The sequence below is a fragment of the Haliotis cracherodii genome, unplaced genomic scaffold (assembly GCF_022045235.1).
Source record: "Haliotis cracherodii isolate W230 unplaced genomic scaffold, xgHalCrac1.p SCAF_3, whole genome shotgun sequence".
NCBI classification, from domain to species: domain Eukaryota; kingdom Metazoa; phylum Mollusca; class Gastropoda; order Lepetellida; family Haliotidae; genus Haliotis; species Haliotis cracherodii.
Window position 1 is genome coordinate 40,445,116 of NW_027266286.1, and position 18,612 is coordinate 40,463,727.

The 18,612-nt window shown below is 41.2% G+C and overlaps 1 protein-coding gene across 3 annotated transcripts in view; it reads left to right on the forward strand.

Moving 5' to 3' along the window:
• LOC139474870 (uncharacterized) overlaps positions 1-18,612 on the forward strand; it is a 112,417-nt gene that overhangs the window by 50,734 nt on the left and 43,071 nt on the right. For 2 of the 3 annotated variants that reach the window (XM_071258057.1, XM_071258058.1), the window contains exon 5: positions 10,355-10,487. In XM_071258057.1, the coding sequence (XP_071114158.1) occupies positions 10,355-10,487 (133 nt within the window). Of the gene's footprint in view, positions 1-6,882; positions 7,023-10,354; positions 10,488-18,612 lie in introns of those variants that run through there. The other variant, XM_071258059.1, reaches the window with a different exon arrangement.

Genomic DNA, 18,612 nt, shown 5'->3' on the forward strand with positions numbered 1-18,612 from the left:
CATGTACAGGCCAGTAGTGTTAAACCAGACAGACCCTACATGTACAGGCCAGTAGTGTTAAACCAGACAGACCCTACATGTACAGGCCAGTAGTGTTAAACCAGACAGACCCTACATGTACAGACCAGTAGTGTTAAACCAGACAGACCCTACATGTACAGACCAGTAGTGTTAAACCAGACAGACCCTACATGTACAGACCAGTAGTGTTAAACCAGACAGACTCTACATGTACAGGCCAGTAGTGTTAAACCAGACAGACCCTACATGTACAGACCAGTAGTGTTAAACCAGACAGACCCTACATGTACAGGCCAGTAGTGTTAAACCAGACAGACCCTACATGTACAGACCAGTAGTGTTAAACCAGACAGACCCTACATGTACAGGCCAGTAGTGTTAAACCAGACAGACCCTACATGTACAGGCCAGTAGTGTTAAACCAGACAGACCCTACATGTACAGACCAGTAGTGTTAAACCAGACAGACCCTAGATGTACAGACCAGTAGTGTTAAACCAGACAGACCCTACATGTACAGGCCAGTAGTGTTAAACCAGACAGACCCTACATGTACAGGCCAGTAGTGTTAAACCAGACAGACCCTACATGTACAGGCCAGTAGTGTTAAACCAGACAGACCCTACATGTACAGACCAGTAGTGTTAAACCAGACAGACCCTACATGTACAGGCCAGTAGTGTTAAACCAGACAGACTCTACATGTACAGGCCAGTAGTGTTAAACCAGACAGACCCTACATGTACAGACCAGTAGTGTTAAACCAGACAGACCCTACATGTACAGGCCAGTAGTGTTAAACCAGACAGACCCTACATGTACAGGCCAGTAGTGTTAAACCAGACAGACCCTACATGTACAGACCAGTAGTGTTAAACCAGACAGACCCTAGATGTACAGACCAGTAGTGTTAAACCAGACAGACCCTACATGTACAGGCCAGTAGTGTTAAACCAGACAGACCCTACATGTACAGACCAGTAGTGTTAAACCAGACAGACCCTACATGTACAGACCAGTAGTGTTAAACCAGACAGACCCTACATGTACAGGCCAGTAGTGTTAAACCAGACAGACCCTACATGTACAGACCAGTAGTGTTAAACCAGACAGACCCTACATGTACAGACCAGTAGTGTTAAACCAGACAGACCCTACATGTACAGACCAGTAGTGTTAAACCAGACAGACCCTAGATGTACAGACCAGTAGTGTTAAACCAGACAGACCCTACATGTACAGGCCAGTAGTGTTAAACCAGACAGACCCTACATGTACAGACCAGTAGTGTTAAACCAGACAGACCCTACATGTACAGACCAGTAGTGTTAAACCAGACAGACCCTACATGTACAGACCAGTAGTGTTAAACCAGACAGACCCTACATGTACAGGCCAGTAGTGTTAAACCAGACAGACCCTACATGTACAGGCCAGTAGTGTTAAACCAGACAGACCCTACATGTACAGACCAGTAGTGTTAAACCAGACAGACCCTACATGTACAGACCAGTAGTGTTAAACCAGACAGACCCTACATGTACAGACCAGTAGTGTTAAACCAGACAGACCCTACATGTACAGACCAGTAGTGTTAAACCAGACAGACCCTACATGTACAGGCCAGTAGTGTTAAACCAGACAGACCCTACATGTACAGACCAGTAGTGTTAAACCAGACAGACCCTACATGTACAGACCAGTAGTGTTAAACCAGACAGACCCTACATGTACAGACCAGTAGTGTTAAACCAGACAGACCCTACATGTACAGGCCAGTAGTGTTAAACCAGACAGACCCTACATGTACAGACCAGTAGTGTTAAACCAGACAGACCCTACATGTACAGACCAGTAGTGTTAAACCAGACAGACCCTACATGTACAGGCCAGTAGTGTTAAACCAGACAGATCCTACATGTACAGGCCAGTAGTGTTAAACCAGACAGACCCTACATGTACAGACCAGTAGTGTTAAACCAGACAGACCCTACATGTACAGACCAGTAGTGTTAAACCAGACAGACCCTACATGTACAGACCAGTAGTGTTAAACCAGACAGACCCTACATGTACAGACCAGTAGTGTTAAACCAGACAGACCCTACATGTACAGGCCAGTAGTGTTAAACCAGACAGATCCTACATGTACAGGCCAGTAGTGTTAAACCAGACAGACCCTACATGTACAGACCAGTAGTGTTAAACCAGACAGACCCTACATGTACAGGCCAGTAGTGTTAAACCAGACAGACCCTACATGTACAGACCAGTAGTGTTGAACCAGACAGACCCTACATGTACAGACCAGTAGTGTTAAACCAGACAGACCCTACATGTACAGGCCAGTAGTGTTAAACCAGACAGACCCTACATGTACAGACCAGTAGTGTTGAACCAGACAGACCCTAGATGTACAGACCAGTAGTGTTAAACCAGACAGACCCTACATGTACAGGCCAGTAGTGTTAAACCAGACAGACCCTACATGTACAGACCAGTAGTGTTAAACCAGACACCCTACATGTACAGACCAGTAGTGTTAAACCAGACAGACCCTACATGTACAGGCCAGTAGTGTTAAACCAGACAGACCCTACATGTACAGACCAGTAGTGTTAAACCAGACACCCTACATGTACAGACCAGTAGTGTTAAACCAGACAGACCCTACATGTACAGGCCAGTAGTGTTAAACCAGACAGACCCTACATGTACAGACCAGTAGTGTTAAACCAGACAGACCCTACATGTACAGGCCAGTAGTGTTAAACCAGACAGACCCTACATGTACAGACCAGTAGTGTTAAACCAGACAGACCCTACATGTACAGGCCAGTAGTGTTAAACCAGACAGACCCTACATGTACAGACCAGTAGTGTTAAACCAGACAGACCCTACATGTACAGGCCAGTAGTGTTAAACCAGACAGACCCTACATGTACAGGCCAGTAGTGTTAAACCAGACAGACCCTACATGTACAGACCAGTAGTGTTAAACCAGACAGACCCTACATGTACAGACCAGTAGTGTTGAACCAGACAGACCCTACATGTACAGACCAGTAGTGTTAAACCAGACAGACCCTACATGTACAGACCAGTAGTGTTAAACCAGACAGACCCTACATGTACAGACCAGTAGTGTTAAACCAGACAGACCCTAGATGTACAGACCAGTAGTGTTAAACCAGACAGACCCTACATGTACAGACCAGTAGTGTTAAACCAGACAGACCCTACATGTACAGACCAGTAGTGTTAAACCAGAGAGACCCTACATGTACAGGCCAGTAGTGTTAAACCAGACAGACCCTACATGTACAGACCAGTAGTGTTAAACCAGAGAGACCCTACATGTACAGGCCAGTAGTGTTAAACCAGACAGACCCTACATGTACAGACCAGTAGTGTTAAACCAGAGAGACCCTACATGTACAGGCCAGTAGTGTTAAACCAGACAGACCCTACATGTACAGGCCAGTAGTGTTAAACCAGACAGACCCTACATGTACAGGCCAGTAGTGTTAAACCAGACAGACCCTACATGTACAGGCCAGTAGTGTTGAACCAGACAGACCCTACATGTACAGGCCAGTAGTGTTAAACCAGACAGACCCTACATGTACAGGCCAGTAGTGTTAAACCAGACAGACCCTACATGTACAGACCAGTAGTGTTAAACCAGACACCCTACATGTACAGACCAGTAGTGTTGAACCAGACAGACCCTACATGTACAGACCAGTAGTGTTAAACCAGACAGACCCTAGATGTACAGACCAGTAGTGTTAAACCAGACAGACCCTACATGTACAGAACAGTAGTGTTAAACCAGACAGACCCTAGATGTACAGACCAGTAGTGTTAAACCAGACAGACCCTACATGTACAGGCCAGTAGTGTTAAACCAGACACCCTACATGTACAGACCAGTAGTGTTGAACCAGACAGACCCTAGATGTACAGACCAGTAGTGTTAAACCAGACAGACCCTACATGTACAGACCAGTAGTGTTAAACCAGACAGACCCTACATGTACAGACCAGTAGTGTTGAACCAGACAGACCCTAGATGTACAGACCAGTAGTGTTAAACCAGACAGACCCAACATGTACAGGCCAGTAGTGTTAAACCAGACACCCTACATGTACAGACCAGTAGTGTTAAACCAGACAGACCCTACATGTACAGGCCAGTAGTGTTAAACCAGACACCCTACATGTACAGACCAGTAGTGTTAAACCAGACAGACCCTACATGTACAGACCAGTAGTGTTAAACCAGACAGACCCTACAAGTACAGACCAGTAGGATCAAATGTTATATCAAGATAGTGTTCCAATTTGATTCAGTTCAAATGAATAGATTCATATGTAAAAGCTTGAGTGGACAAGCTGTGTATTCAGTTGAATGCCTTGTAACATAGTTGTAAGAAAATACAAGAATATTGCGGAGGAGGCGATCTTTCTATGACGATGATCATCGTTCTGGCTCTACAGAAACTTGTCAAAGTGGCTCTTTGAACATGATGGATGTTACTGAAAATACTTCATGGAAAAGGATCAACAATACTCCCTTTGATGATTGATCCATTTCAGTAATCTTATTTTATGAAGAAACAGTAAGTAATAAAGTACATTAAGTGAAACATGAATTAGATATTTTCTACTTAGAATATGACAGGCAAACACCCGCGACCAGGTAGCCTGTTAATGACCCAAGTCTTGGTCGACCGGAAAGCTGATGGGGAATTGCGATATTGTTGGAATGACCGAATGTATGTGACGAACTAATGGGGGTGTTATATTCCACATGATGTAATGTGGATTAGTGCCCCGACTAATATTTAATATGACAACCCGAACACAATAAGAAACCCCCGTATGGCATGATATGAAACTAGCAGTAATCAGATCACAAAAGAGCATGATAAATATGAATGACTATTATACCATGGAACAATATATACCCTGTGAAACCTGCATTGGTTAATGTGGTTGACTAGTAAAACCAAAACGGTTACTACAGACGAGACCCTAGGAGTGCTTCCTGTGGGTATGACTCAATAGGACAGGAGAGAGTGAGCTAGGTGTAGATGAGGGTGGTGGTGGGTACGATAAAAAGCTGTAGATGGCAGTATGGCGATGCACTGGAATTTGCTGACTGCGCAAGTTGATGCGTGCGCATGCTTCTGCCTTGGAACTGGGTGACTGCGCATGTTAATAATTTTAACTACATCTGTACATGTGCTTGGAAAATATTATGCTGCCTGGTCGAATTAACTCTAACCAGTGTTATCTAAATAAAAGCTGGGAAACTATGTTTTGTGTCGATGGCTACAGAATACTATGTTAGGTACTTCAATAAATAAATACAAAAAACAGTATATGTTGCTACATGACATCGTACTTAACGCCTTAAGCACAAATGTAAAATACTATTATTTTTGATGGTATGTAAGAAGTTTAAAATAAAAAGCAACAAAACCCTTTCCATATGCATATCTCTTTCAAAAACAGTTGATTGTACAATTCTAACTAGCTTGTGCTCACTGTCAAATAGTGAGGATACCAGGTGACCATATCCTGCCCCACCAGTGGCAAAACAGGGAATTGCATTGGAAATCAGTTTTGTCACTGATGCATCAAATTTGTAAATGTCCTCCACATGTCACTGTTGACTGACTTTAAGTTACTCTGTCTTGTGGTCGGGTCTCAGGACAGTAAATGATGATGGAATATGTCTCCTTACATGAAAGTGTTCAGCGCTTATATGCTGTGTATATATCACAACCTTATATATTTGATGTTTCATGTGGAGACAAAGTATTTTGTTGCAGCCTTAGGTGATTGGCTGATGGAAATTAAATGTGATGGGTGAGCATCATGTTGTGATGTCATACAGCCACTGGTTTGTCTAGTACATGATATGGCTGTGACATTGCTGTCATAATGCAGCTGCCTTCATCACTCAGAAGCATGTTGTATGTTGTGAGTCACTGAGGCCATTCCCCCACATGCCATCTCACACGGCCATTACCCCACTCTGAGTAGAAAATGATATGAAACAGACAACAGATAATTTACATCACACTATTGTTTACCATTGGACTAACTATAATAATACGAATTGTTTGATAGGCATGTCTTAGATGTTGACGGATGACAAAGTAGACATAATTTATGGATAACTTCTTTATTAAACTTCAACAGCGACATTTTGGAAAAGATCCTATCTTGCTTGACAACGTTTTTTAGATCTATACCGAAATGTCGCTATTAAAGTATGATACAAAAGTTGCTATTCATAAATTGTGTGCAAATAATATGAATATTAAAATTCATCATGACTTGGCAAGTTCACAAAAATGTCACCAGCTTAATAAGAAGCTGTTACAGATAAACACAGATTCTTACCAAGTCTGATCTTCTTTGATGTAGAATGCTCTAACTGGTTGAGTGACTTCATTCCATCAGCATTTAAGGCCAGGCATTTTGCCAACTGATACTTTTTTGTCTTCTTTACTTTTATGCCAGTAGAGAGGTAAGACAAGAAGTTGAAGATGATGAAAGGTGTCAAAACATAGTATAAGCATTCACCACCAATTTCCTCTGATAATAATGTTACATTTGATATTCCCAAGTGTGAATACTTTACATGCTCATTTGGGCAATTGCCAAAATGAAAAACCCTAATGAGATCTTCCAAGTAGACAAACATTTATGGAAAACAAGTTGTTTATTATGCTGTAATGATGACTAGTGACATTTTGGTATAGTTCCTTATACTGTTGTCAAGCAGGACTGAATAATGAACATGGTAGGCGATTGAAGGATTAACAGTAACAACAATTTTCATACATGATGGGGATATGTCCATGATTGAGTGAGGAAATGTCTGGAGCCTGTATGTTGAATGTGAACATTACCAGTGTGTCTGCTTCCACTGATACCACACACTGGAACATGATACTTACATGAAGGATGAAGTGGACTGGTGAGTGGACAGCGGGGATGACCAGTTGTAAATACTCCACTCAGTCTTGTGACATTTTTTATTCTCAGTATTTCAAAGACAGATTGGAAGTATGTGTCACGTCTGGGATGAGTCCAAATTTACCACTCGGGTAACGACCTCCTATCACCTGACCCTACCTGTGTACCCACCGTAGGTCTCAAGAGTTCGTCACAAAATGTCTGGATGGGAAGTGTTTTAACGCAACCCTGGCAAAAGCTATTTATATACACCTATATAATGACCTGCATGCACTGAAGTGGACTGAAGCTTTATCTTTGCCAAATCATATTAAAGTCAGAAAGAATGTGTGCATAGTCAAAAAGAAATGCAAGCATTAGTGACTTGTTGTGTAACCATGGAGTTGTTTTGTTATTATCATGAAACAGTATGTCACATGCCTAACCAGGGGTCCTTGTAGTCCTGTTGGTACCAGGAATCCACCCGAACTGAGAACCCAAGTTACCTGTCCCAGCTCTAGTATATTGGACTTGTCAATTATTCCCAATACATGTTGCTGTGGCATGTTACAGAAGGAGATTGAGGGCAGCGTAGACATGCACTTCTATCTCAGCAGAACTTTATGAGCCATGCAATTGGATTTTGAATAAAATCAATAACTGCTTCAGTGGGTTCCTCTTAATGACAGTACTGTGTCACACCTGCCACAGAGAATCATCCTACGTAGTGAAAATGTCCAGTAACAGCAGCCATAGTGAATATGTACACTGCTCTTGTACCTTCAAAGGATTGCCCTAAGTTATGTAACAACACTTGGAACAATCTTCATCTGTGACCTCACCCATCTCATTTGAATATGCATGTATTTGGAATTTTCTGCTTTTGATTTCATGGAAGTTATATCAAATGTCAAACAGTTGAAGTTAAGTTTGTATTATTCAATCAAACTTCTATTTCCTATATCATGGAATTTGAAGTCTACAGTCTTGTAATCGTTTGAGGTTTAGTTTTTATAGTTCAAGGGCACTTGCATTAATTTGTTGACACATTATTTTCATGATTTAAAGTATAACAATTGACAGTGCAGGGCACGTACCCTTCCATTCTCACTACAGTAAGGGAGGACTTTCAGCTTATCATCATTGATCTGTAGACAGTAGGGCCGCTACCCCAGTTTCCAATTTCACAAGTCAACAAGGAAATTGGAAACCAATAAGAAGTTCTCACAAAGTCCAGGAAAGTTTCTCCCAGGGTAACTCCTGGGCTGTAATTGACTGTCTGTCATCGCTGGTTGCTGAGAGCAGGTACAGTCAAGTGATGGACACCAATCATCTGCAGACCTGTTGTTGATTGGGGAAAGTACCACATGAAAGGCTTTTCCTGCTCTTTGTCAGAAAGAATCAATATGTAATATTCTCTCAGGCCTTCTCCCAGGATTACGGCAGGCTTGAGTTAGGTGGAAAAAGAGTATTTGCCCGAAATTGATTTCTCTGCCGATCACGTTTATGTCTTCCCACGTCACATCTATAATTCTAGCGCTGGTACAAATAATAGGATAAGTGCACATGAACAGGCGATCTATTTCCCTCAATGAACTAGTAGTATTGATTGATAGTATAGCCCTTGTAATGGTACTGTAATAGGTGCTAATGAAGTGTGGGATGTTCATTGGAGGTATATGGTCTTGTGTTGACACAGTGCACAGGGGATGGGTAGCAGTATGGGGCAGTATGGGATTGATATCAATGACTTGTCCAGGATCCTACAGTATCCACGGATCCCGAGGACCCTGGCTATTGACAAACTGGATATTGAATTGGGATGATGTGGAAATTCGTGCCCCATTTCTCTGGTGATAAAACTCTAATTATAGGTCATCACATTCAGTCATCCACAGAATGGTTTCGAAATACAACTTTGAAATACATTCAGATTAATTCATCCCATAAAAATAAATGTGATTTGGAATGAGTTGCCTGGGTCCGACTCAAGACAGAATGCACAGCATGTACACCATGTTTGTGACGAGAGCTAACTATAATAGGGATTGAATAGTGTCAAGGTTCCACATGTTGACTATGTCAAGGAATTAGTATTTTCCAAATATCAAATCTCCAATACTCTTTTTGAATGCTGTTGTAGCCATTCATTTCTTGAACTCTCTGCATGTTTGATTGGTTTGTTGTTTAACGCAACACTCAGCAATATTCCAGCTATATGACACGGTCTGTAAATAATCGAGTCTGGACCAGACTATCCAGTGATTGATATCATGAGCATCGATCCATGCAATGGGGATCAATGACATGCATCAACCAAGTCAGCGAGCCTGATCCCGTTAGTCGCCTCTTACGACAAGCATAGTCGCCTCTTACGGCAAGCATGGGTTGGTGAAGACCTATTGTACCCCGGATCTTCACGGGTCCTCTGCATGAAGTGTTCCAATGATTTCTCACACATTGAAAGTGTCCAAGGAGGAGGGTCACAGTTAGGGGAGGCTGTCGCTTGGAGGTTACACAAGATATTGAACTTGTCATAGATGTGCCATGTGTCATTATCCCGACGTAATGAACATGCTATGGTTGTAACACCTTCCAGTTTACCTGAACTGAAAGAGCCGTCACTTAGTGTCCATCCATCCATTTGCTTGAACTTCACAATTTTGACTTACTCCCTGAAACAATAAGGCCTATGACTATGAAACTTTGCATGGGTGATTCCAGGAATGGTGGTTTTAAAATTGTTCACAGAATTGTGATTCATCTTAAAGAATGAGAGTCAATTTCAGAGTTCATTTTAGCCTATTAACCAGCTTTTTCTGTAATGTTAAATGTTCAATAACAAATGTTGTCTTTTGGTGTGTATTGTGAAGGTTTAAAACATTGAATTTGACCTCAATGTACTGTTGTAGCCTCCATGCAATTATTTTTGGTTTATGTTTCCATAAACGTTACAAGTTTTAGACCAAGCCCACTAACCTGCATAGTCCCACACGATGACTGGAATATATGTATTTGATTCATCCAAGACCAATCTGGATTATAGAAAAGCAAGTCTAGCCAGATCTAGTGCAATTACTGTTGACTTATTTATTTTTATGAATTTCTTCAATGTCATTTTGTGTTTACGAAAGCTACACAAACTTATAATGTGCCCATCATTTGTTGTGTTCACAGACACAAAAAGTATTGAAGTCAGTTTGTAAGAAATCTTTCATTTCCAATAATCTGGAAAAATTCTCATGAGCTACAGAGCATCGGTGGGTCTTTCTTGTACAACCAGTATCTGGGAAAAGTATGTGAGGTGGACACCTGTTGTGAGAGGGTTGGTGATCTGTGTTTGTGTCTGTACAGAGACTGCAATGGAGCTGCCGTGGAGCTGCCCAAGCCAGGACTCTACTCCACTGGGATGCTGTTCCTGGACAGGGACACCGCTGCGGAGTCGGAGAAGATGTTCACCGACATGGCCACCAGCTTCAACCTGAAGGTAGGAACACAGGCAGCTAGAGACAGTGCATGGCATATGTTAACACACCGCATCAAACAGTGAGACACCCAGATAGAAGAGTAAGTTGACAAGTGAAACTGACAGACAAATTAAACTTGGTGATGTCGATGAGTTATCTGTTATCAAGCACAATTACCCATCTGCTACCCACATTTATAGCTTTAGCAATACAACTGTTACACTTACGATTCCGGTTTGGCTACTGTCACTATCTGACACATCTGACGCAATATAGATTAAAGCACACATTCCAGGAAAGCCACCCAGAGTGGGTAAATACAATGTTTATTCCTAAGACAGGATATTTACCATCCCCAAACACACTCTCTTGATAACCTCTGTTTACGGTGTCCAACTGCCATGATATGACTAGAATACATGTCCTGCTAAACACAGCTTACATACCAGCTCAGCATGCATGTCATCTATTTGGGGGCACAGTGCACAGGTGGCCATGTCACCCATGTCATTTTGCTATTCACATTTATGTCCCATGCTGGAATCATGGGATGGTTGGTTGACTCCCAGATTTGTCCCGTTTAGGATTTCTCATTAAATTTGGTCAACTACCAACCCATGATCATGTGTTTCAACTAAGTTATAGGCTTCTATATCTGCAAAGATCTGGGAGAGAATAGGTCTTCAGCAACCAATGCTTGTCGTAAGACTAACGGGTCAGGCTCGCGGACTTGGTTGATGCATTTCATTGTATACCAATTGCATTGCTCATTATGATAATCACTGGATTGTCTGGTCAAGACTCGATTATATAGCGACTGCCATCATAAAGCTTGAATATTGCTGAGTGTGGAGTCAAACAAACAAACAAACAAACAAATAAACAAACAAACAATGTAAGCTTCTAAGACCCTGTTCACTTGCGACTTTTCTCGAACATAAGCTGACACGCCGGGATGCTACTTAAGTTTAAACTGGCATCAAACCCACTCACTTATGTTCAACACAAAATATGTATCATGCGCAAGACCATATGCATATAACTTTCAATATAGTGTTGAGTTCCTGCGTGTGTGATGCCTGCATCAATCAGTCAGTTGACATCTGTAATGCATACAGGTATGCATGCTTGAAAAAATACATAGGGTACTTCAGATTTATTTTTTCAGGCATATTTGAATGAAAACAACACAAAATGAAGTGGGTAGCAGTGATGTATTTTGTGTACTTGGCTCTGTCCAATGACAAACAAATGTTGTTATCGTCCATATCCTTTGTCCACTGTTGAGGCCAGTATTGACTGACCCCTGGACATGTATAGTTAATGACCTGCAAGCAGCTCCTGTCCTACGTGTAGGTTTCTCCTTAGCTGAATTTGTGAGGGCTCTAATTAAATGAACAATAATATGTGGGTGTTGAAAAGGCCTGTAGTAACTTCAGTTGTCCGACACTGTTCCAACTGAGCAGATACTGGTTGTTTTACAACAGGGCCTGATCTGTTGCTAAGCACACATTGGCCTGAAACAGTGTGGTGCTGATTTAAGACACTATAATTTAGCTCATGCTAATTCAATTACAAGACCTCCACTTACTCACTTAAAATAAAATTGTCATTTTTTTTCTGAAACTATCAAGGTGGCTTATTCCAGACTGAGAAATGTCCTGCTTCCACCTGTTTGTGTCTGAAAATAATTGGATGGTAAAATAAAATGAATTTACCACACTATACTTGCTTACATAAATGTTACTACTTTGTGGACAGATGCTCTATAGTTCTCCTTCATGAGCAGGTGTATTGGGTTGTAAGCGTGCCACTGGTGTATTGAGGGATTGCCAGTGTATTCTGATAGTGTTCACATCCTCTCCTGGGGTGTAGTCAGCCATGTAATGGAGTAGCTGTGGGTTAATGTGTTGTCAGGAATATTGATCTGGGGGAATCTGAACTGGTGAATGAATGACTGAATAAATGTTTATAGACTAGCATTCATGGTGAAAGGAAATCAAAGCTTGGACCATTGGTTGTAGAGATGAGCAGCTGGGGCTCATTCAGTATTTGTTACCACAACTTTGTAGATCAGAGACAAGTGCAGATACAGAGGGAAAATATTTATTTTCTGACACTTCACTTTCAGTAATCATCTGACTTTATTAAAAATATGTCATGAGTTGGTCCTAGTGTTGTTATAATGTAGATTTAGTGTACCCGATCACTTATATCTCTTCCTGTATGTGACCTGTGAATATCCAGGTTAGAACAGGTCTTCAGGAACCTGTGCCTGTCGTAAGAACTGACTATGCTTGTCTTAAGAAGCAACTAAGGGGATCAGTTGGTCAGGCTTGCTGACTTGGTTGACGCATGTCATCGTATCCCCATTGCATAGATCAATGCTCATGATGTCAGTCACTGGATTGTGTGGTTAAACAAGAAACAAAAAATGAAACAAACTTCCCTATTGTATTAATTTTGGGTATGTTTCAAGCAGATGGGTGTGCACCTGTGGCTGTGTGTGAGTCTGTATTGACATATGTGGTAACACGAGGCCCACTGTTACACCAACATATAACAACTTCTACCCTCTTCACCGTACACCCTGGTTGTGTTTACACAAGCAGCCCAGATGATGTAACATACTGACTGTGTGTATGCAAGTGAGGTAGTGACATCTGCACAAACAAATATCTGGTCACACATTCATGAACTCTGTGTGGCAGTTGAGGATACTTTTGTCTTGGTGTCCTTCATACAACCTTGATAACCAGGTTGCATGCATCAGTGACATTTAAACTGTCGTACTAGTGAGATGAAATGTAAATTTATGTTGAGGCTGTTATTGAGTAAAGATTAGATTGTTCTTCCCTCCTTCCTTAGTTGCATCATTGTTAGGGGTATCCAAAGTATTTACAGAGGAAGACATTTGATGTAGAGTTCCCTTCTTGTTTTTCTTCATCTTATTTGTAGTCTTATCAAACATTTCTGCTTTATGGGATTCATATCTTGCACCAATTGCAAGTGACATCACACTATTGACATATTCCATGTCAAGGACAATGTGAAGTGTCCAACCTTCAGATGGGAACTGTAGAGCTGGACTGCACTGGATGCATGTGAGGCAGTTGCAAGTTGTTTCACATAATGGAAATAATATGTACAGATTTTCTAAATAGATGAGCAAAAACAGTTCTGTCTTCCATAGCTTGTAACAAAAAGGACAAGTTTGCTGGCACTAGCAGCCATTGGTTTGGGTGTTGATGACCTCATTCAGGACTGAGGGGAGCCTCCGTGGCCCAAACCTCCACTGACTGCAGGTGGGCCCAGTTGTGCACAAGCCCCTGTATCATCTCACCGTGAAGTGGACATTGCCACCTGTGTGCCGTCAACAAGGGCATTCCACTGTATGTGGCAGGTGCTGATGATCCTGCACATCAACGTCCACGTCAATGTCTGTATTCAGATAACTACAGTAGCTCCTGACCATTGCAGCATCAAGCAATGAAGCGAGAGATTGTTTGCCTTAGAGCTAAACATCAAACAAAGTACTTAAGGGGACCCTGCAATAAATGTTATTCCAAAAATAACATTGTGAGAAAAGGCATGAAATATATTGCCAATGATTCACATCATGTTATCAAATCTCTTTCATCAGCGATTATGGATGCTGTTCAGATAGATGGGGCATTTCTGCAAGGAGATGGATGCTCATACCGGTCATGTGAGTTTGTGTCCCAGCTACACAACATGAGGTGTGAGACTGAGGAGCGCCAGTTGTAGCAGCCTGATTATGTGTGGGATTGGCTCGCTGAGGAAGACAGTGAATAATATATACCGAACAAGTACAAGAACTCGTGATTAGTCACTTGAACAATTCATGGCATTGGAATCTCAATGTCAAGTGGTGGTTATTCTCTGCTCACTTTATTTGACCTTCCCTACATTTCATTTGTCCATCTTGTTTCATCCAAAGGCATATAAAGCTGAAACGCTGCATGGATGGGTCAGAAATGCTATTTTGAAATATTTCCACAGAATTTCAATCTGAATTTAACAAGGACACTATGTCGTCTTGCCCAGTAATCAGCCATTTTTGCATGTTTTAGTACATGCTGAATAACCTGTGTTTGGGGGATTATGTAAATATTTGTCTCTGGTGTGGCCTTTGGTCTTATGTCCCTGTTCAGATTTACCTCATTTTTACATCTCAGCCTGAGATTTCAGGTTTTATGATCTTATGATGTCATTTCCACGCAGATTTCCTATCAGAATCCATCATGAGTTTTGCCTGCCAAGTAATTACACCTAGAGAGCGGATTCACTCATTCTCTAGTGTCAGTACATGCACTCATATGTTGAGCAGTACTTTCACATAGGTCCATTCAGGTGTACATACCACAAAAAAGATTTGTGTAACAAATTCCCACGTTACATTCTGTTACATAAGCTGCCCCAGCAATATCTATAATTCAACATGTCCACTGACTTCAGCTTCATTACAAACCTTCTACTTGAATTGGAAAAAACAGCAGTGTTGCTATTGTGTGGATTTTTATGACAGCTTGTCACAATATCTGCTTGCGCACAACAATTGTGTGTGACTGTTGACCTGTTTGGTGTCTGGTTTCTAGGTTTGCTCTGCACTTTGAAGTTCTACACTAAACTCATTACCATATTTTCTTGAGTAGAGTGTGCACTTTTTTCCAAAAAGCACAGCTGTGTAGAAGGGGGTGCGCATTATACATGCAATAATGAGTTTTGATGTTTTTTTTCCCCCAACGGAAAGACATTACCGTGAGCACGTAACACCGAAAATACCAGGTCAACAAATACGTACTGAAGTACGCAAATTAATCATGTAATTACACTGTCTGGCTATAAAAAGTTTTCTTTGTATATCTGGACTTATGTTTGTAACTTATTTCATTAATTTTATTAAAAATTCCTTTTGATATTGTTTTAATTAATTTCGTCGAAATCATGTGTGAAGCGATCGGAAGGTCACACAACTTACCGTTATTAACAGCAACAACGGTCAGATTACCGCTAAACGAACTTTAGTTGACAGAGAATGGATACATATATGATAAATGCCCTACTTTGACTCGTTAAAAGTCATATTTGTTACAGTTTGATGATTCTATGTCAACACGTAGTTTTCGCGATCACGTGCGGGGGAGCCTCGACGGTACCGGTACATGTAGTGCATCTTGATACACATAACCATGACATATTTATGTGCAAAATGAAGATTTCTGGGCCCCATTCCTCAAAGCGATCTTAGCGCTATGATGATCGTAAGCCTATGTTAAAGTATGGGCCTTATGATCGCCTTAGTGCTAAGATCGCTTTGAGGAACGGGGCCAGGTCATTAAGTTTTATCTAGTATTTATAGTGGAATAAGACTGAAATGTTTTTGTTTTATAGGGGAAGTGTGCGATTGGCCCAACAGTGGGGGCTGCTGAAGGGGTTTATGCCCATTATGATTACCGTACTAAAAACAAGGAAGGATAATGGACAAATCCAATGTCTCATGAGAGATGTTGTTATCTCGATGTATTGTTTGGTCTTATATTCTTTAGTTTCACAAGAATTACAGAGAATACCATCATATTTTGGCATCAAATTGCTACAAATAAGGAAATCCTCAAATTGTCAAACATTTTATACCCGTCAGTCATTCTTAACGGACCCCATATTGGTGATACACTCCCAGGGATTGGTTTTATGAAAAAAATACTTAACAATGGTGGACTGTTTGAAAACAATTTTATGTGTTCTACAAGATGGCTAGCTTCAAAGGTAGAAGAAATATTTGAAGATTAATATCCATAAAACTGGTGCAGCTCTATTATTGAAAGTTCAAATTGGGTTTATACTACAAAAGATTTACAGAAACTCTGTCATTTGAAAAGTATCTCTTCCCACCCAAAAATGTGTCTTATCCTATCCTCAAATTTAGAATGAATACTTATAAATATCTTTTTCCCATTTTGACTGCTCCAACTCCCCTAGAAACAGGGGTGATAGGTGGTAATTAGCAGTCACTGAACCATGAACTATGTGTGGTGAAACACTCGTGATAGTGGGAGGTGCTGCGGGAAGACACTGCTGAAAGTGTAGGGGTAGATGGCCCCCTGGCCACGTGACTGGCTGCTGGACGGATGCCCAGCCTAGCAAGTACTCACTTGCCCGTGTTCTGTGCCTGCTGATGTTATACAATATGTCTGTGTGGCATTGGTGACAATGGCTAAGATTGGAGTATAAAATCTGATCTAATTAATGGAATGTGTAAACAGTATTTAAACTCACCTGAAAATTGTAAAACATACCTGTTATATGAGAAGCCGAAACTGTGTTTATTGATGGGTGTTAAGTATTAGTTAATTTCCTTATGATAGCTCATTGGTCTGGCTGCCGGCATTCCAAGACAGATGACAATCAGATGTATACATTCTGGTTCCCCCGCTGCCATTCATCTAATATGAGCTGAGGGTAAAACAGTTGGAGCTTGTAACTGCCATAAGCAGGAGTGTGGACTTCCACTGCAGTCCCCATTGTGGGTGATGCTTATGGAAACAGGTCATAGGGGCTCATTCAGTGTACAGTCTGCACCAAGATCAGGCCTTACAATAGCCGCAACCAGATGCCTTCTAAATCTGTTCCCAAGAAACAATCTGAATAGCAGATGCCATCTGAGTCTGGCTGCTGACCTGCCTGGGTTAGTGTGTCATGAATGTGCTTGTTTGTTCGTTGTTTTATGGTGCAGTCAACAATATTCCAGCTGTATCATGGTGACCTGTAATTGATCAAGTCTAGATCAAGCAAACCAGTGTTGATTTTATATATGGAGCATCATCCAATGCCTTAAGGATGCAATCGTCATAGTCGCTAAGTCAGTCTGCCAGATATTTACCTTTTGTGACAAGCAACAGAGTGTTGGGTAACGAGGTATCAGCACACCTGTACATTACATCTGCATTAACATATCAACACACCTGTACATTACATCTGCATCAAGGTATCAACACACCTGTACATTACATCTGCATCAAGGTATCAGCACAGGTGTACATTACATCTGCATCAAGGTATCAACACACCTGTACATTACATCTGCATCAAGGTATCAACACACATGTACATTACATCTGCATCAAGGTATCAACACACCTGTACATTACATCTGCATCAAGGTATCAACACACCTGTACATTACATCTGCATCAAGGTATCAGCACACAGGTACATTACATCTGCATCAAGGTATCAACACACCTGTACATTACATCTGCATCAAGGTATCAACACACCTGTACATTACATCTGCATCAAGGTATCAACACACCTGTACATTACATCTGCATCAAGGTGTCAGCACACCTGTACATTACATCTGCATCAAGGTATCAACACACCTGTACATTACATCTGCATCAAGGTGTCAGCACACCTGTACATTACATCTGCATCAAGGTATCAACACACCTGTACATTACATCTGCATCAAGGTATCAGCACACCTGTACATTACATCTGCATCACAGGATCGGGTGTCAGGCACGCTGACTTGGTTGATGCATGTCATCGATCCCAATTGCGTGGATCGATGCACATAATGTCAATCACTGGGTTGTCTGGTCCAGACTCGATTATTTACAGACCGCCATCATATAGCTGGAATATTCCTGATTGCGGCTTTAAACAACAAACAAACAAACAAACAAACAACTTCTGCATCAAGGTGTCAGCTGTGCATTACATCTGCATTAAGATCTAGTGGTTGCTTGTCAACAGCAATATCACCTAGAGATATTCATTATTAATATCGTAGTCATAAATAACCTGTTATGAGGTCAGGAGCAGATACATTGATCCTATCTCTACCTTCAGCTGGTAATAAACATAGTGTGTGGTGTCAGTCCCAATGTAGGAATGCCAGTTAAGAAAATATTTAATATCTGACATATTCTCTTGGTCATGCAACATATTTGAGAAATAAGGTTGGCTCAATTCCCATGTGTAGTGTAATAAAGTATAGTTCTCCCCTGAACTATTATAGATAAAGCACGAGGATGCAAGCAGTGTTAACTATAATAGTTCAGGGCAAATTAATATTTTATTTCCCAAACACACGTGGGTAAGGAAACTTTTTTA